We start from the raw sequence: 20,862 nt of genomic DNA on the forward strand, positions 1-20,862 counted from the left end.
CTTAGTATCCCATAATGAATTGCATTATACACATCTCAAAGGGTGTGTGTGTGTGTGCATGCTTTGCATTATAGGATACGAAAGCAATTGATGTGAAGTCATTAGCCTCTATGTACCAGTGGCCCAGTCATGAAGATACATAATGGGCAAACATTTGTTTGCTTACACTAGAAAAGGATAAAGGATTAAACCAAGAATGTCATTTCTTAGCATGGAACACTGGCATTCGTTATATTAAAGAATTATTTTTTACAGAAATATTTTAATAATAAGTTTAGAAAAGCTTTTTCAATATATTGAACTATGAAATATATTTCATAAGATGATGTGTAATGGATAAAAATAACTTTCGAGGGAAAAATGGTTATAATATAACGAAAAAATGTTTCAGAACATTTTAAAAGTAACCCAGATAAACAAATGGTCAAAAAAAAAATATATATATATATAGAGGAGCAGCATCACTCCTTTACGTAGGATCCCTCACAGAAAAGATATCAAAGATATTACATGAACAAGGAATAAAAGGTTTGCTTCATCCATGCTAAACAAAGTCTCAAGTCTGCTTTGCCTTGTAAAACTTCCCCATTTGCCACTTAAAGAACAGAGAGTACACAGGAACAGTTTACGTTTTTGTAGAATTTGCTATTTGGGACAGATGGGCTTGTTAACAGATAATATGCATGTTAGAAACCATCAAGAAAAAAAAAAAAAATCAGGGCTAGAAGCATATACAACAGAGACAAAAAATCAAGTACTATGGTAATGCATAAAAATGAGCTAAATGGATTACAATTCTGTGTCACAGCATTCAAAGAGTCAATGGGGAAAAAAAAAATTGAATCAATGTGACAAGAAACAAGACATGATCCTATGTTAATATCTTTCACTAAAAACCTAGCACATCCAGATCTCGGACACACTACTCATCACAGTAGTGTCAACATGCACGTACTACTGTTAATCTTTTTCAAATATTCTGTGTAACTGTTACTGTTAATCTGCTTGTTGCTTAAATCAGTCAATGCAAGTTTTTTTTTTTATTTTGCTCTCCTGATGAAGTCTACTATGATGTATGCCGATTAACCAAAATTTTTATTCTGAAGTGAATTTCCCAATTTTTTTTTTAACCCAGCACAACAGAAAATGCCCTGTTCTCACACTTCTTGAATACGTATTTGGTGAAAGAGATTCATTGGCAGCTGGCTGTGATCAAATAACTTGACAGTGAATGGGATGATGTGTTTTAAAATGATAAAAAGTGTAAATTATGCAGGAAAAAAAATAATACATTCTGAATGCATTTATTTAGAATGAGGCAGAAAACTGACTTACCACTTGTCTCTGTTAACTCACCTGAGTAGGCAAGTGGTTTTTTTTTGTGGCTCTGCCAGCAGAGACATCTCCCAGTTAAATCAGACTCCATTGTTTTCATCAAGGAACAAGGGCAAACAACAAAAAGTCAGCTACTGGAACAAGTCCCAACTCAACATCAGTAGAGTTCAAGATTGGCACCATCAACATAAGAAGCATCAGTGGAAAAGAAATGGAACTAGCAGAAGAACAGGATAATTACAAGATCAACATGATAGGCATTACCAAAACAGAGACGACAAAAATAGTAAAGAAAGAGTAGTTATAGTATTCAACACTACATATAAGGATAATCTGCTTGAATGGCAGGGAGTATCAAATAGAATGATATGATCAAATACCAGAATGAGGAACTGGACAATAAGACTAATTTGTGCCTATGGATGCACAAAAGGTTCTACTAAGGAAGAAGTTGAGGAATTTTTTGAGGCATTAGAGAATGCAGCTGACACAACTAAGAAAAAAAAAAAAAAGTTGTTATTTGTTGGAGATCTTGAGAGCAGAGTAAGAAATAATTACCAGATTATCAATACAAAAGTGCTTGGAGAAAATTTGAAGAAAAGAGCAAAACTAATAACCTGCTAAATTTCTGTTGACATGGACTAGTTATTACTAATGCCATATTCCAACATTAAAATGTGCACGAATTCACATGAAGAAAAGATGCAAAAAATAAGAAAAAGATTCACGGACTATGTTATTATTGACAGAAATTTGTTTTCTCACTGGTTCAGGACAAAATGGTATACAGGGAATTTGAAATTGGAAGGAATCATCATTTATTTTTGAGCAGAATAAAAATGAAGATCATATTGAAAAGAAGAGTGTGCAAGAAAGTTTTAAAATGAATCAAACTTCAGCAGCGCTCAGAGGTAAACTGTAGACAAATATTATTCAGGAAAATTCATTGTGTAAAATTTATGGAGATAAACACTCATGTTGGAGTAATTACTTTATTTATAATTAAACAAATAACACTCAACATTTCAACTTCTATACTGAGGTTTGTAATCAGGAAACATACATATGCACAGGACACAAGTTACATGACACTACACAAAACTAAGCTAAATCTAAATGCTTTGTTAATCATTTACACTAGCCCAACCTCTGGTGAAAGAAAAAAAAAAAAGAATAATAATACAAATAAATAAATAAATAAAATTTACTTATTTAATTAACATAAATAAAATAATTTTTATGTACATAATAAGTAAAATAATATACAGATGATTAAAAAATGAATAATGATTACAGCTGATTAAAAAAAGGAATAATGATTACAGATGATTCAAAAAAATTACAGTGGAACTACATCAAACACATCTCTAATTCCTCTTATCTCAAGGTTTTCTTGTGTTAGGGTCTACACCATCATGTTCTGGATGCTATATAGGATGTCGATGGGTTTTCCAGATTCTTGGGATCACTAATCCACCATTCTTGTTGAGATTAGGATGATGTTTCAGCATCTCACAAGTTTCCTTGAATTTTATTTCAAACCAGGTTTTGGTGTGGTGTAGGCACTTGATACCTTTCCAGTTGATTCTGTGACATGTTTGAAGTACACTGACAGGCCATAGTGAAGTGTCTTTTCTAGACACATTTGTCATATGTCTTTCCTCAGGCTGCTTTTCCTTCAAATCTACCACAAACTTACACACACAGGCCAATACATACACAAAAATTCATACCTCCATCCAACATAAAATTTAAGGGTCATCAGCACCCTCAAACATAGAGCCTTAACAATTTGTTTCCAACAACCAGGCACTGAAGTTATTTCCCAAATGTTCATAAAAAGTGGCTACAAAAAAAGTTCGCAAGATTCTCCACAATAATGCCATGAAAAGCAAATATGATTACACAAATGCCATACCATAGACTGGGGGAATAAATACAACATTAAGGTAACTTGCACAATTAAAAAGTATACTTGGCTCATTCAAAGATCCTTTTCCCTACCTTCCCATTTGGGCATTTACAAAATTCAGTGTATATAAAACCGACCCTACATAGGGGACACAGGATGCACCATTCCAACAAGAAAAGATGAATACAAATGGCACATTAAATTCCTTTGCTATGTTAAAACAGGCCTGTCAGAACATGCACTTCAAACATGTCACAGAATTAATTGGAAAGGCACCCAGTCGCTACACTGCACCAAAACCTGGTTTGAAAGAAAATTCAATGAAGCTTGTGAGATGCTAAAACATCCTAAATCTTAACAAGAATGATGAATTAGTAATTCCAAGAATCTGGAGGAACCATCTACAACCTATATAGCATCCACATAGCAGAACACCAACAAAAGAAAACCTTGAAATAACTGGATTTTAGAGATGTGTGTTTGATGTAGTAACAGTGTAATTTTTTTTAAAAATTATCTGTAGTCATTAATCAATTTTAAATCATTAAGTAATTTATTTATTTATTTTTCTTTTTTCACTAGAGGTCAGGGTAATGCAAATGATTAACAAAGTATTCAGATTTAGCTTATTTTTGTGTAGTGTTATGTAGCTTGTATCCCGTGCATATGTATATTTTCCTGATGATGACTACCATATAACCTTGAAATAACAAATTATGCAGGAAAAGATGAAAGACTTTGAAAACAAGACCTAAACCCTAGAAATTCACTGACCTTGAAGAAAACAATGATCAATTCAGCAAGATAGGCAAGTAATGAGCTTATCTGCAATGATAGGAAAATCAGAACTCTCCTATTATGCTCCATCACCTTGTTATAGTAAGTAAGTAGATTGCTAAACATGATCTTCCATTATCAAACCCATGCTGTCCATTAAAGATAATGTTGCTGTCATCAATCCGATTCTGAATGCTAATCATGGCTAGCCTCTCTAATAGCTTTATCACACTCCAGACAAACAGATTGGCCTGTAATTCAAAGTCAGTCATAGCTATAACCACATTTATGAAGTGGAACAATTTTGCACTCTTTCCATTCTTTTGGAACTTGGGCAAATCTAAGACTCATGTTAAAGAAGTAAGTTAAAACTATTATTAACTCCCTGGAACATTCCCTCAAGACAAGTGGTGATATACTACAGCCTTATTCACATCAAATTTACTCTATTCCTCATATACCTCCTGCTCACTCACTATCAATGGCTTCTCCTCATCCCCACTGTTCTCAAATTCTACATGGTGTTACTCTCGCAATGATGAAACACCTTTATAAATTGCTCATTTAACATCTGTACTACATCCTCCTCAGTGGTTATTATTCCATCAATCTCTGCAACCAGTATCATCCTTCCATCATCATTCTTCCTTCTGCTGAACACATCAAAAAACTCTCTAGAATTTCTTTTGGCCTCATTAGCTAACTGCTGTTCATACTGCACTATTGTTACCTTACTAAATGAGTTACCTCTCTTGCTTACTCTTTGTACTCCTCATGCAACTGACTATTGTCACCACTCATGTTATTCTTCGTCCATAATGCCATCTTCCTTCCAAATTGCATACTTCACCTCTTCATTCATCCATTTCACAGCCACCTTAATTTGACCTCTTCATGTTGAGAATGCATTCAGACATTGTCTCTGCAAGACAGTTCCTGAACAGGTTCCAAGTAGACCTGATCTCCTTTCCTTCCAATTCGTCAATTCATGATATAGCTGAAAGCTGCCTCCTGAGCTTGTCATAATCATTAGCCTTATAGTTCTGCATATACCCCTTTCTCACAGAAGTCCTTATACGGTTGGCTACAGCCAAGAAAACACTTCATGGTCACATTCACCAACTGGAGGAAGATTTAACACTTCATTTAAAATAGCTTCCTCTGATGCAATAATAAAATCCAAGATCCATAATCCCTAATCCCTGTGCATCCTCTGTTACATGTTGACTAAAGTAATTGTCCTTCAAAAATGCAAGAAACTCATTCTTTGCCTCTAGATGTTGTCTCTTCATTCTAATCTATAGTATCATAATTAAAATCATCAATAATGATCACCTTTTTCATATTAGCTAAGACTGATTTGCCTGTATATTTCTTTCTCACTGCCTTTCACATTGCCAGGTCTATAGCAATATCTAACTAAATATTTCATTCTGTTCAACCCACCTCACAACATACTAAACCAACGGCAACGTTTGCTCCTTTCAAGTCCACCTTAGATGAGGATGGCATAGGGAGAGTGGATGTTGGATGCAGTAGTGAATGTGTGTATGGAGATGATCAGAATAGAAATCGGAATGAAATGGATTGGGATGTGAGGGAGGGGAAGTAGTTGAGACTAAGGAAATATGGCATAAGTGGTGATAAGGTGATTGACCGAGGGAAGGTGTGATGGGAAAATCACAAACAACACGTGGCTTAGGCAGGACTAGTTATAAACCTAAAAATGAACTGATGTTTATTAAGAAATACCAGGAGTATCAGAAGTAAGGGAGATGAATTGTTTCACTAATTGAGTTTATTCACCCAAAAATTGCTGGAATAAGTGAAAAATGATTGAATGAGAGGATGATATCTGAATGAGTATAGAAATGAAAGGATACAATGTTTTTCAAGAGGATAGAAAAGACAAGAAAGAAGTGTGTGTGTGGGGGGGGGGTGCTGATGATGATAGCGGTGGAATTATGTCCAGATAAGAAAGACATGAAAGAGGGAAATAGTGGCAGGAAGGGATATTAATACAGGCCAGGGATACAGGCATACAAATAATATAGGCATACAACCAAATTTGTTGAGGTTGGGGATTCATAGGGCTGAGGCTGATTCCATAAATAGTCTTTTGAATTTGTATTTGCTTATATGCATATTTGCTTAACCAATACAAATTCGAAAGACTATTTATGGAATCAGCCTCAGCCGTAAGAAACTCCCCAAACCTCAACAAATTTGGTTGTATGCGACTGCCCCAAATTTGGGAGGCATACATCAGCAGACCTTCAGCCCAACGGCCAAGAACACCTACTTAGCCCGCCAGAGGGCACCATCAGGACTTCTAGGAGAACGATAGCTTCATATCTACATTCTCAGTTACTGTGTTGTAGTGCCTGCATGCACGTGCCTTTTTTGTAAGTTCCTTTTGAAAATGGCAACGTGACGTTGCCGAAATATCGGAGATATTTATTAAAGTATAATTTAATTTATATTCGGATCTACGTTGTTCAATTCCCTAAGTGATTTAGAAATAGCAGAAGAACTGGTGTGACTGAAACAAAGAAGGCAAAAAACAGGCAAGATCTTTCTAATCAAGAAATACAAAATGTTATATTCAAGCAATAACATTTAGGAAAAAGGAATAGCTATAGTATTCAACACTATTTGAATGGCAGGCAAATATCAAAATGGAGAACTGTACATTCAGACGTATTTGTAGACACAAATACGTCTGATCCCACAGAAGGTTCTACTAAAGAAAAAATGGAGGATTTTGAAGCATTTTTCCAATGAAAAAAGAAAGGTTGGTTCTTGTTGGAAATCTAAACAGCAGGATAGGAAATAATTAACATACATTTAGAAATGTTGTGCAAAACTAATAATAATGGTAAGTTCTTGCTGGATTTCTGTTCAGGAGATGGACTAGTTATTACTAACACCGTGTTTTAACATAAAAATGTGCACAAATTCACATGGAGAAAAGATGCAAGAAATAAGAATATCACTGACTATGTTATAGTTGATAGCGATGTTTTCCCATTAATTCAGGACACAAGAGAAACAGAGAATTTCAAATAGGAATATTCACCATTTAGTTTTGAGCAGGATAAAATTGAATTTCATATTTTAAAGAAGACTGTGGAAGAAAGTTTTAAAACGAATCAAACTTAAGCAGCTTTCAGAGGTGAACTGTAGACTCAAATACACACAAACAATATTCAAGAAAAAATGAAAGGTATGAAAAAAGAACCAAACCCTGGAAATTCACTGGTAAACCCCAAAGAAAACAATGATTAATTCCGCAAAATAGGCATGTAGTGAGCTTGTCTGCAAGGATAGGAAAATCAGAATTCCATGGTGGACTCAGGGAGTTAAAGAGGCACTCAAGGAAAAGAAGAAAGCATACTGGAAGTTTAGAGAGAAGAAAGCAAAGCAGTGCACAACAATTAATTAAACAAAAGTGATGGGAAGACTTTGGTAAGAACACTGAAAATAAATATCAGAAAGGTGATAAAATATCCTGGAGACTACTGAAAAAAACTTAGAAATGGAAGAAAGTAAAAGGAATCTGAGATGATAAAGGTGACATGAAAACTGTAGATAAAGATATTCTAAAGAAGTAATTACTTTGAAAGATTGATAAATTAAACAAGCAGTGTCGGCACGGTAGTAGAAAACTCCCAACACGAATGCAGGTAGAAATACATATCCATATTCAAAGTTTAAAAAACCCACCGATCTCAAATTCTACATGTTACTTTCACAATGATGAAACATCTTTATGAAATGCTCATTTAACATCTGTACTATATCCTCCTCAGTGGTTATTATTCCACCTATCTCTGCAATCAGTATCATCATTCTTCCTTCTACTGGCCATATCAAAAAAGCTTTCTAGAATATCTTTTGGACTAATTAGCTAACTGCTGCTCATACTGCACTGTTGTTACCTTACTAAATGAGTTACCTCTCTTTGCATGGTAAAAGAAATCTGAGATGTAGAGGTGATATGAAAACTGAAGATAAAGATATTCTAAAGGAGTAATTACTTTGAAAGATTGCTAAATTAAACAAGCAGTATCAGCACGGTAGTAGAAAACTTCCAACATGAATGCAGTCAGAAATACATAACCGTACTCAAAGTTAAAAAACCACCAAAAACCTGAAATGTGGAAAGGCAGCTGGAGTAGATGAAATTCAACAAGAAATGCTCAAATATCGAGGGATAAACATTTTATACTGGCTGCAGTGAATCATTCAGAATATCTTGTCGGAGGGTCGAATTCTGGATGATTGGAGTAGAGCTTTCATAGAACCCATCTATAAAAAGAGAAAAATTAACCTGAGAATTACAGATGTATTTCCCTTCTCAGTGTTCCTGGTAAGATATATGTAAGTATACTTGAGAAACAGATAAGAAAACTTGTGGAAAGAAAGCTTGGTTAAGAACAAGCCAGATTCAGGCCAAATAGAGGTTGTCAGGATCAGATTTTTGCTTTAAGACAAATAGTTAGGAAATCTTGAGAATATAAAAAGGATTTACATTTAAGTTTCATAGATCTGAAAGTAGTTGTGTTATGATAAGATGCCAAGAGGAATGCTCTTCAAAATGCTAGTTATATGATGATAACTAAGAATTAAGGAATTGACAGCGTATAATAGAAATATAAATTAAATAAACTTTAACATATACTTTCCGATATTTCGACAAACGTCACGTTGCCATCTTCTTGGGAACTTAATACAAAGACAAGTGCACACAAGTACTACATAACAGCAAATGAGAACAGAAGCTATCGTTTTCCTAAAGTCCTCATGGTGCCCCCTGGTGGGCTATACTGGTGGTTCTTGGCATTTGGGCTGAAGTTCTTCTGATAAATGTTTCCCAAATTTGGAGCAGTCTCATGCATCCAAATTTGTTGAGGTTTGGCATGTTCCTAAGAGCTGAGGCTGATTTCATGAATAGTCTTTCATATTTAAACTTGCTGCGGTGTATTACTGTAGCTTTCTTCCATCTTATTCTGTGGCGAGTATCCAGGGCGTGGTCTGCAAGCCCAGAGTGGCTGTACTCATGTGTAATCCTTATGTTCTGAGATTCTGATATTTGCTGTCCTGCCTGTTTGGCCAAAGTAGGACAATTTACAGCTGCAAGGGACCTGGTATACACCAGGTAGGTCTAGGGGAAGTGGTTGGTTTTTAGTGGAGCGGAGAAGGGATGCCAATTTTCTATGTGGTCTGTAACAAGTGGTCAGGTCATGTTTTTTTAAGATTTTGTTGATTTTTTCCGAGGTGCCTCGGATGTAGGGAATGGTGATGGATTTAGAGTAATCTTTTTTGTGAAGGGGGGGGGGGATTGTGGATAACTGGGTTAAGTATTTTTTGGATTCTTTTTTTTTTTTTGGGGGGGGGGGTAGCCATTGGCTGAGAAAGTGTCATGGATGTGATTTAGTTCAGTGGTTAGGGCTTGATCATTTGAACAGATTATTTTTGCCCTGTTGAATAGTGTCTTAATAACTCCATATTGTTGTGAGGGGGGGGGGGGTGATGGGATTGTTGGTGAATGTATCTGCCTGTATGGGTGGGTTTTCTATAAACTGAGAAAACCAAGGTTCCATCAGGTTGGCGGGTGACTAGTGTGTCTAGGAAGGGGAGGTTGTTGTTTTCCTCTTTTTCCAGGGTGAACTTGATTCTAGGGTGTTGGTTGTTTAAGTGTGTTAGGAAGGAGAAGAGTGAATCCGGGCCATATGGCCAAATAGCGTACACACATCATCAACGTAGCGAAGCCATATGGTAGGTTTTTGTGGGGCTGAGTTTAAGGCTTTCTCTTCAAAAGTCTCCATAAAGAAGTTGGCCAAGGGTGGGGAAAGTGGTGAACCCATGGCTGTTCCCTCTATCTGTTTGTAGAATTTTTCCTACCAAACAAAGTAGCCTGAGTTCATTGTAAACTGAAATAGGGCTGAGATATCGGAAGGAAATTTAGCTTGGATTAGCTCTAAGGTTTCTTTGATAGGGAGATTCGTGAATAGGGAGGAGACATCAAAACTGACCATTATGTCATTATGTTGCAGTGTAAGGTTTTCTATACTGGCTTGGAAGTGGGCTGAGTTTTTTATGTGTGATGGTGTGTTGCCAGTATAGTGTGAGAGCGCATTGGCTAAATGTTTGGCTAGTTTGAAAGTGGCGAATCAATGCCATCCACTATGGGACTTAATGGCACATTTTCTTTGTGTATTTTTGGGAGCCCATATATGCAGGGGGGTCTAGAGTTTCTAGAGTTATAGGGTTTCAGTCTGTTGGTAATCTCCACAGGCCAAGAAGTGACCTTCTTAAGGACCCTATGGAGTTTTCTAATTTGAGAGTTGGTGGGATTGTATTCAATAGGGAGGTAAGTGGATCGATCTAATAGTAAAGCCTCAGCTTACCTGTGCAATCATTAAGATTGAGTACCACAGTGGCGTTCCCCTTATCCGCTTTGGTGATCACTATTTCTTTGTTTCTCTTCAATTCTTGTAGTGAATTGTATTCACTAATGGATATGTTGGATTTTGGAGGTTTTGCTTTTGTGGGAACACAGGCTACATCCAATCTAATATCGTTGGTGATGTGGTTTGGAAGGTGGCAAATCCTGCGTTCAATTTGGATCATTAATTCCTCGGCTGGTAATTTCTTATGAGCAATGGCGAAGTTGTGACCACGTGACAGAGCACTGAGTGCTTCAGGTTTCAAGATAACTGAAGAAAGGTTAACTACAGTGTTGGTTTGTAGTTTAGGTTTGGACACCGAGTTCTTTATTAATTTATCAAACTTGTTGATATGTCAGCTCCATATTCGTTCGAATTCTTTATTAGTCGCCATACACGAGACATCATGTAGGACTGACCAAAGCTCGTGATTAAACATATGCAAAAGCTCATTTTCTAGAACTAAAATAGCTCTGTTTATGTCGGCTAGGGAACCGCATGTAGCAGTAATTTGCTCCCGAATTAAAGCCTGGCTCTTCCAGTTGTAGATACGGAGAGCTGTCTGTGAGACGAAGCGGTGTTTAAATTTTACACAGTTAGGGATGACTTGATTATCCCGACAGCGTTTTAGGAATGCCAGACGGTTAAGTTGTCTGGATAACTTTAGCTTCAGTTTGCCGTAATGGCAGGCCTTGCGTGAGAAGGAATCTCCGTGGATGATCATTATTCTTGTTGAGCGGCTTATACGCTAGTTAAACATGATAACTAATAATTAAGGAATTGACAGTGTACACTAGAAATATAAATTAAATAAACTTTAATATATACTTTCCGATATTTTGGCAAACGTCACGTTGCCATCTTCTTGAGAACTTAATACAAAGACAAGTGCACACAAGTACTACATAACAGCAAATGAGAACCGAAGTTAGCGTTTTCCTAAAGTCCTGATGGTGCCCCTGGCGGGCTATATTGGTAGTTCTTGGCCTTTGGACTGAAGTTCTTCTGATAAATGTTTCCCAAATTTGGGGCAGTCTCATGCATCCAAATTTTTTGAGGTTTGGCATGCATGTTTGGCCAAACAGGCAGGACAGAAAATATCAGAATCTCAGAACACAAGGTTTACATCCGATTTCACCAGTACAGCCACTCTGGGCTTGCAGACCATGCCCTGGATACTCGCCACAGAATAAGATTGAAGAAAGCTACAGTAATACACCACAGCAAGTTCAAATATGAAAGACTATTGATGGAATCAGCCTCATCCCTTAGGAACATGCCAAACCTCAACAAATTTGGATGCATGAGACTGCCCCAAATTTGGGAAACATTTATCAGAAGAACTTCAGCCCAAAGGCCAAGAACTACCAATATAGCCCACCAGGGGGCACCATGAGGACTTTAGGAAAATGCTGGCTTCGGTTCTCATTTGCTGTTATGTAGTACTTGTGTGCACTTGTCTTTGTATTAAGTTCCCAAGAAGATGGTAACGTGACGTTTGCCGAAATATCGGAAAGTATATATTAAAGTTTATTTAATTTATATTTCTATTATATGCTGTCAATTCCTTAATTATTAGTTATAATGTTTAACCAGCGTATAAGCCTCTCAACAAGAATAGTTATAGGATATAAATAGGACATTATATACTGAGGTAAAAACATAGTCGCTATTTAAGATGTAAGTCTACAGTTAGTATTGAAGAAGGTTCAGGGAGATGTTAAATCAGGTATAGGATAAGGGTGCACATTATCTCCACCATTATTCATAATCTATACAGATCACATTATGAAGGAAAGTGGTATTAACTATGCTACCGGCCAGGACGTATATATACGTCCAAGTTTCAATGGATGCGAAATGCATATTAAAATTGTAATACCATTGATATTATATTGAAATATATGATGGATACGAAGCGTATGAGGATGTGTATTTGATCCATAATGGCCAGTAAGGTGTTTAAATCTGATATCAAAATTGAGGATGTGATGTTAATCTTAGCTCTTTGCTTTATGCAAATGATGTTATGCTTCTAAATAAATCCTCTACAAGTCTGCAAAATTCCCTGACTAAATTGAATAACTGTTGTAATAGATTTGGTATGAAGATCAGCAATAACAAAACAAAGACAATGAAAATAGGCAAAAGCATTGAAAATATCAACTGCATTGTGAATGGAGAACCTATAGAACAAGTAAAATATTTCAGCTACTTAGGCACGATATTTAGTGAAGATGGTAAATTTAATATAGAACCAGACAACAGGATCAAAGCTGGTATGGTAGGAAGTCAGTTGAATAAATGTATATGGATTAAGAAAGACATTAAATTAGCTGTATAGAAGACAGAGTTCAAACCAATTTTAACTTATGGATCTGAGAGCTGGTGGTGGTTTTTCCCTTCAGTCATTTCCAACCCTAGGTGACTTTGTAGGCATTGTCTACAAAGTGTTCCTGGTGAGATTTATATAAGGTAGTTCACCATTGCCCCCCCCCCCGTTGCTGCCAATTTTATCTGGGCTAGGGACCAGCGTATGGATGGGATGTATTCATGACTGTGTGTTCACAGGGATGGTTTGTCTGTTTCAGGGGACAAAAAAAAACCGAGTTTCCGAGTGATCCCCCCCACTCCATAGGAGACCAGCTAACTCACCTTTCATCGAAAGAGACCAGATAAAGGTTCTCTGGGAATCGAACCCAGGTCTTTCTGACCAAAGCGCTTCATCTATACTGACTGAGCTACATAGCTGAGAGCTGGATTAGAAATAAACACTTGATCAAAGACTGGGGCCACAGATATGAGAGTTCTGAGAAAGATCATTGGAGTATCAATTGCAGTATCATATGAAAAATGAGGATATTAGGAAAGAAATTTCTATTGTTTTGCTATAGAAAAATACTGTGGCAATTGCTATAGAAATTTTATTTATTATCATTATTACATGACACCTCCATGGAGTCCAAAGATTCATCGAGGGAGGGCACCTACTCTACAACTCTTTCTCCACCATTGAGTTCACCAATGCCATCTACTGCCCACCACCTCTAGTATTTCCACAGACAATCACAAACATCCATGCCCATGGCGGGATTGAATCTGCAGCCTTTTGGTTGGAAAGCAGATACGCTAACCACTTGGCCAACCAGGCCAGCTATAGCATTTTCTATAATTTCCTGAATGCTATAGCATTCAGGAAAGTGCTGGCATGATGTGGTCACTTAAACAGAATGAAAGAGGAAAGATTAGCAAAAATGTTTTTGGCCAGGTTGGCAGGAAAAAGACCCAAAGGAAGACCAAGATGTAGCTGGATTGATACAGTAAAAAGTGCCCTAGTAGACAGAAATATAAGATCTGATAATGTTGGAGTCCTGACAGATAACAGATTAATCTGGAGGAAAATTTTTGATCAGAAGTTTGTAGTAATGGTGTAACTTTTTCATGTAGTACTATCATAACATCCTCTACATCCCCACCCCTAGAGCAGTGGTCTCCAAACTTTTTTGATCGCATACCCCCAAGACAGAAAAAATAAATAGCGCGTACCCCCAAATGATTAAGCAAAAATCTATTGTAATAAGTATTATAAAGAGGAAATATGCCTTGTATCATCATATAATAATGAAAAACACTAGATAGTTTTACATTATATTATTAACAGCTTACAAAGGCATTGGAATTGCACAGAAACAATATATACTAAAAAATCGTTAAGCTTACTACTAATAGTCAAATAATTAATACAACTATGGTGTCATCTGTAGATAGCAGGATAAGTAAGCAATTTTCCTTCTCTAGTTGGGCTTGTCAACGCTAGGATGCGCTACAAACAATGGCAATGATAAGAAGTAAGAGATTTACTCCCTAGTTTTAAAAAACATGACAGTTTTGCCACGGATGATTGTGTGTCCAAAGTCGCCCAATGTGCGCTACTCGCAAATTTAAGTTTACAGGATCTTTATAACGTCTTTGTCTATGTTAGATATATGTTTAATTGATGAAAGGAAGTAATATTCTTTATCTTTAATTAATTACTTATTTTTTTCCTATCAATATAAAACTTTTTTTGATGTACCCCCAGGTATCGCCTCGCGTATCCCAGGGGTTATGCGTACCACTTTGGAGACCACTGTCCTAGAGGATACATATCAGGAATTGGCTGATGATGATAGATCAGATTGAAGAGATAGCATTTGGGAATAAGGAAAATTAATTTCTTTAATTTTTGAGAGACAACTATCTTAGGCAGTATGTAAAGGAGGGAACATAAGGGTCAAGAGTTTTAGATCTGATAATTTAAATCAGTGAATGTGGTTGCAAGTGTGGTTATTGTTCCATTTTATAAGGCCTCATTATTGTTTTATCATTTGATACCCTGGTTTCCTTTTCATGGTGATGAGAACATGCTGGAAAGTGTCCAGCGAAGGCTGACTAAGGTGGTACTGGTGCACGAGATGTGTTATGAAGACAGATTGAGGGAATGCAATTTGCAGAGCCTTGTAAATAGGAGAAAGATAGGGAGATATGATTGACATTTAAGTTGGTAAAGATTGTCATTGGATTAAAGTGGAAGAAATTTTTCACAGAACGTAGAGAGAGAGGGGGGGAGATAGAACATGGGGACATCCCTGGAAGCTATATAAGGAGCAGGTTCATTGCATAGAAGGTGGATGGTGAGTGGAATGAATTGCCCGAGAGTGTGTTGAATGCAAATACACTAAATGATCCCATAGAATTCTGGTGATAATAATAAAAAAAAAAATAACTGAAAAACATCTCAAAATGACTAAATTTTAACAGCTGGGAAACATCCTAAAATGGTAACACAGATTCTGATGGCAGTAGCAATGAGGAGGAGAAGAAGAAGAAAACCTCGAAATACAAATCTCATATTTTGAAAGTATTATTCTTCACTGACATGCAGAACCAGGTAACCTTCATTAATTCAATTTTCCTGAAAATTTTTTTTTAGGTTTTCAAATATAATACTTTTAAATTCACTGCATTCTGTAATGTCATACTGGTTTGGTTTATTTAGACTGATGGCCGCAGCAACTCAAGCTAAGAGGCTATGTATTATGTGTGTTAACTGCCCGTGCTCTAATGGCCAGTATGTCTGCTTTGAAATCATAAACATTTATACTATAATCAAGGTAAAAATTGTATTTTTGAATAAAACAATTGATAATTGTGTTACTGTAAAATAAATTTAATATTAAAAATAAAAAATAACAATCTTTCCTTATATTTACCTGATAGCAGATAAAAGATAAAAATATGCTTGTTGACAATGAAAAATCTTGACGGTAGATCCATGAACAGTGCGAGATGCCTGAAAATACAATACAATAACTATTATATTTAGTCTTTATACAATGATCAAGAACAAAATAAAGTCTCACCTTGAAAAATAACAATTTCTCTCCTTACTTAGTATGTCCCACTCATAGTATTCACAAAAGTTTCATTCTCTTTTATTATTATTATTTTTGATCTCTATGAAAATATAACACTCACTGTAAGTAAGAGACCAATACTAGACCTTAAAGTCTATCATACCACTTCTTAAACTCATTTACCATTTGCACTTTTACCACCCTCTTATGAATGCATTCTATGCTCCTACCACTCTCCATGCTAACAAAATACTTCTTATCCTTCAATTTCTACTTCCAGCGATGGCTCCTCATTCTCATTCCTTCCCCTCGTCTACCATATCAAAAACCACTCTAGTATCAATGCAATAATAATTATTATTATTGCATGGGCACCTCCATGAAGTCCTAAGACTCATTGTGGATGACCAAACTATCTCTCTCCTTGAAACCATTAACAGACAAAACACTCACAACTGACTCAGGCAACCCATTCCATTCATTAACCACTCTCCATGGAAAAAATCCAGTCCTCACACCCTTGCTAACCACACTCACCAAACTTCCAGGGATGACCTCTTGTTCTGATCCCTCTAGTCAAGTGATGAAATATTTCCCCTGCATCAATCCTATAAAAGCCTTTAAGTAACTTTAAGTTTCTATCATATCCTCTCTTTTTAGCCTATCAACCAACTTTTATCTACAAGCGCTGAATCTATCCTCATAGGAAGTATTCCACAGACCACTTACCCATTTAGAAATGGCATCATGAAGCTTTCACAATGTTGGAAGAGCATTATTGACCATCTTGGTCACTCACTTCTGGGTCCTCTACATCACTTCCTTATCCCCCAAGAAATCCAGGTGACCAGAGCTGAGCATAGTAATCCAGATGTGGTTGTATCAAGGCTTCATAAAGAGTTATGATAACTCCCTTATCTCTGCTTGTTAGTGTGTTCTTTAATAACCAATTTATAATCCTTTCATAATCCTCTGAGCCCCTGGTTATTTTAGCAATATGCTCTCTATCTATTACTACTATTATTCCCAAATCCTCAGCTTCATCAATTTACTGAAGTATAGGTCCCTCAGTGTGGCACACAGCTTGTAACCTTTGTATCCCAAAATACATAACTTTACACTTTTCCATATTAAATCAGCATTCATTATGTTTTGCCCATACCACCACCTATTTAAATTATCCTTAAAACTCTCTACATCACCTTGATTAACTATCAGCTCATCCAAAAAGTAATGTAGTTTTTTTTTATACTGTACTTGTTCAAACATGCCTCAACTTGTCTAAACATGAATTTTTAAAGCTTTATAAGTACCAGTAAGCTGAGGCGGCCACATTCTAAGGAATCCATCTTGCAAGAACATCATAAGTTATTGTTTAAATAATCCTTTTTTACTATGGATGTCACTGAAGAGCACATTAGGTGCATCATGCTTTATGAGTTTTTAAAAAAAAGGCAACAAGGCTGCCAAACTGTAAAAAATGTGCAAGAAGTGTATGGTGATAATGTTTTGAATGTGTGAAAATGTTAGTAATGGTTATAAAAATTTCAACAAGGAGACTTTATCTTGAAAGGTTTCCCTCACTCTGGGTACCCTATCTCTCTTGATAATGATATGCTGTTGCAAGAAATGCCAATGCAACTGCTGAAGGTTTAGCACAAAACTATTGAAGATTTAGCAAAAGATCTTAATTCGACAATCCATTGCCATTTTCAAGAACTTGGAATGGTGTCTACACTCAGCAAGTGGGTTCCTCACGAACTGATGAACAAGTTGGGACTTGCTCCAGTAGATGACTTTTTGCTGTTTGCCCTTGTTCCTTGATGAAAACAATGGAGTCTGGTTTAATCTCTGATTTTGAGTCTTGTAGTCACCGGTTATGAAAAGTGGATACTTTACAAAAATGTTAAGCACCAAAGGCAATGAGTTCATTCAGGGGAATAGGCTAAACCTCAGTCAAAACAAGACCTTCACCCTCAGAAGGTTTTGTTAACCATTTGGTGAAATATGGCTGGTATTATACTTCGAACTCCTTTCAGATCATTCTTTATGCAAAGGAATTATTTTGTGACCTTCCACTTTATTGGAACTTTGCCAGAGCTGAGACTTAAATGAACCAGCCTGATCAAAGGCATTGCCAGTTCTCCTGCACATTCTCATTACATGCGAGCTGATATCCCATCCAGTCCCGCAGCCGTATTTGCATTCAGATTGTGCAATATATTAAGTACCTCCAATTCTTCAGCCACTGTTCTCAAATCAGTCCTTCAGCTCTGTTGTAACAATATCTTCACTTGGATGATATACCCTTGCAAAATGATTACTCAGTAGCTCAACAATTTCATCTTCCTCTGTCACCTCTCTACCATCAGCAGTCATTAAAGATATCCTTCCATAGTCATTCTTCTTTCTAGTTGCAACATAACAAAAGAACTCCTTGGGATTTCCTTTTGCTTGTTTGGCTAATTTCTTCTCATAATTTAATTTTGCCTTCCTTATAATGCTGGTCACCTTTCTTTCCTGATCTTAGTACTTCATGAGTTAGTTGATCACCCTTCTCCTTATATACCCCTCTACAACATTTTCTTTTTTTTTTGCAGCTCATGCTTATTGATAGATACTACTCATCCACCTTACCCCAACTTACCCTCCTGATACTCAATATATGGTGTGACATTGCTTCCTCTAGATATCCCTTGACTATCTCCCATGCACTGTGAACATCCTTCCCTTGCAGATCTTTCTACCATGGTACTGCTCTTCTAGCTGCCTTCTAAATGTATCATAATCACTTGCCTTTAGTTCCACATATACCCTTTTAACTTGGAATTTCCACATTTTGCTACTCCATGATCATTTTCCGCAATCGGAGACAACGTAGCCACCTTAGTTAAGGACTTATCTCTCAGTAAGTGTATAAATTCCATTCCCATTCTTCCATGTGTTCTTTTCTCTTCCAATCTATGCCTCTGAAGTTGAAGTCCCCCATAAAATTACACAACTTGCACTCATTGTACTAATCTTCCACATCATGCTGGGCACCCTTTGGCCTATAGCAGAAACCAATTTTATATTTTGTCCTATTGGCCTCAATCTCACACCAGACTGACTCAAAAGAACTGCCATCTGCCCAACTGACTCCTGCTCTTGTTGGCTGCAATTCATCTGCTGTTGTCAATAACCAGGTGTATATAAATATTATAAGAGCTAATTATCCAACAATAACAATGTTATACCACATCAAGAATAGAAGAACATAACAAGAGAGAAACACTAAGGAAATTGAATGCATGATTAACATTATAAAACAATGACAATTTTCACTTAATCTCATCCAGTTTTAAAAGCAAAATATAAAATTGCTTTATCCACAAATCCATTACTGATGGCAATAATCAAACATATGCAAATATAGTTATCTGACGGTAACAATCTTATCACATTGGAATTTGGTTCTTATAATTCTGATTTGAAGTTTATACTCTACTGATATAGTAGAAATGTCTTAAGACTTCCACTGCCTCTTTTATGAGGTCTCACCTAACTTTGAAGTATGTCACATAATAATAATGATTTCAATGAACTGACACAATGATTTGTTATAACTTCATGCTAAAGAAATTATTTTTTTTGCTGACATCGCATGACATACAGTTAGCATTCCTTTATTGGCATACTATCTAATAGTTATTTACACCATCTCTAGCCTTGACCATTGTGACTAATAAGCAATATATAAAACTATCAACATTTGTAAAAATTATATTAACATTAATATATCAGAATACAAACCCGAGCTATAGTCTGCCTATAAACATGAGCGAATAATACCAGCCTTTTTCCTGCTGGTGCATAGTTTGCATTAGTCATCAACCTACTGTAATTTGAAGTAGCATGCAGCATCTGACCTTTGATTTCTGGAATAAAAAAAAATTAATTAATTAATTAATTAAATATATCTTAGTCCCCCAAAAAACCATTATATTGTTCTGCTAAGACATTGTTATATACTCTTTTTTTGTTCTTATTTCTTTTATTTGGTTATATAGAGATCTATGTGTACTTCTGATGCTTAGATTGTCACATGGACAAATTAAATTAACAAAGAGATTGTCTCTGAGTACAGCCAATTACTTAGTTGCAAAAATCTGGAGTTACCTCCTCTTAAGGTACTGGGAAAATTTATTTGTTCTACTGTGCCCCCCAGAGCCCTTAGATTGGAAAACTTTTCAGTCAAGGAGTGAACTCTCAGACAGGCACTTGATCAATCATTCTACACATATACCTAGTTTCCAAATATTAATACCTTCTGTATTTAACCTTGTTTGTAGTCATGGTCTTAACTAAACAATTAACTTCTGCTTAGGTCTGAATTTTTATGAGTGGTACATTGGATTCATTAAATCAGGCAATTAATTAAGTAAAAGCACAAGGGTTTATTAAAAAAATTCATATTATACATTTTTGCAAAGTATTTATACTTAATTAAGCTAACGTATTCCGAGATTAGAGAAATTAGCATGTAATAAACTGTAATCTTTACAATAAGACCTTATCAAGAAACAATATTATCAAACTTTAGTAGTTTAGTAGTTTGCCCTTTCAATTCCTTTATCTACAATTTCCTTCAGGCATTAGTTTAATTATCTGTGCTTATGCTATAACACAAACTTAATTAACATTCACAATATATACTGAAACACATTACTAGATGTGAAAGATCCATCTTTTTGATTATATATTGCAGTCCTGCCTTTAAAATAACTAGAGGTCTATTAAAGAGTGTCCTTGTTCTCTAACACACAATGACTCTTCTTTCCATACAAAAATAACTAAAGGTTTGTACTTTACCAGATCCGTGATTTCATCAGGCTTTTCTCTCAACCTTTAATTTCTTGTCTTCAGTATATTAACTCTTTGTCAGGACTGTCGATTCTCCTGGGCCTGGCTTGGATCTCGGTATAACAATCTTTCCTCTCTGGTGTAGATG

At 36.0% G+C, this 20,862-nt stretch overlaps 1 protein-coding gene across 1 annotated transcript in view; it reads right to left on the reverse strand.

Annotated features, from left to right (window-relative positions):
- Positions 1–20,862, reverse strand: part of LOC150097913 (TBCC domain-containing protein 1-like) — a 349,586-nt gene that overhangs the window by 110,997 nt on the left and 217,727 nt on the right. The window contains exons 11-12 of the mRNA XM_090406629.1: positions 19,665–19,789; positions 15,729–15,808 (exon numbers count right to left, since the gene is read on the reverse strand). Of these exons, the coding sequence (XP_090262755.1) occupies positions 15,729–15,808; positions 19,665–19,789 (205 nt within the window). The remainder of the gene's footprint in view (positions 1–15,728; positions 15,809–19,664; positions 19,790–20,862) is intronic.

Source organism: Typopeltis vanoorti, chromosome 16, assembly GCF_054136105.1.
Source record: "Typopeltis vanoorti isolate ZY-2024b chromosome 16, IOZ_Tvanoo_1.0, whole genome shotgun sequence".
Lineage (NCBI taxonomy): Eukaryota > Metazoa > Arthropoda > Arachnida > Uropygi > Thelyphonidae > Typopeltis > Typopeltis vanoorti.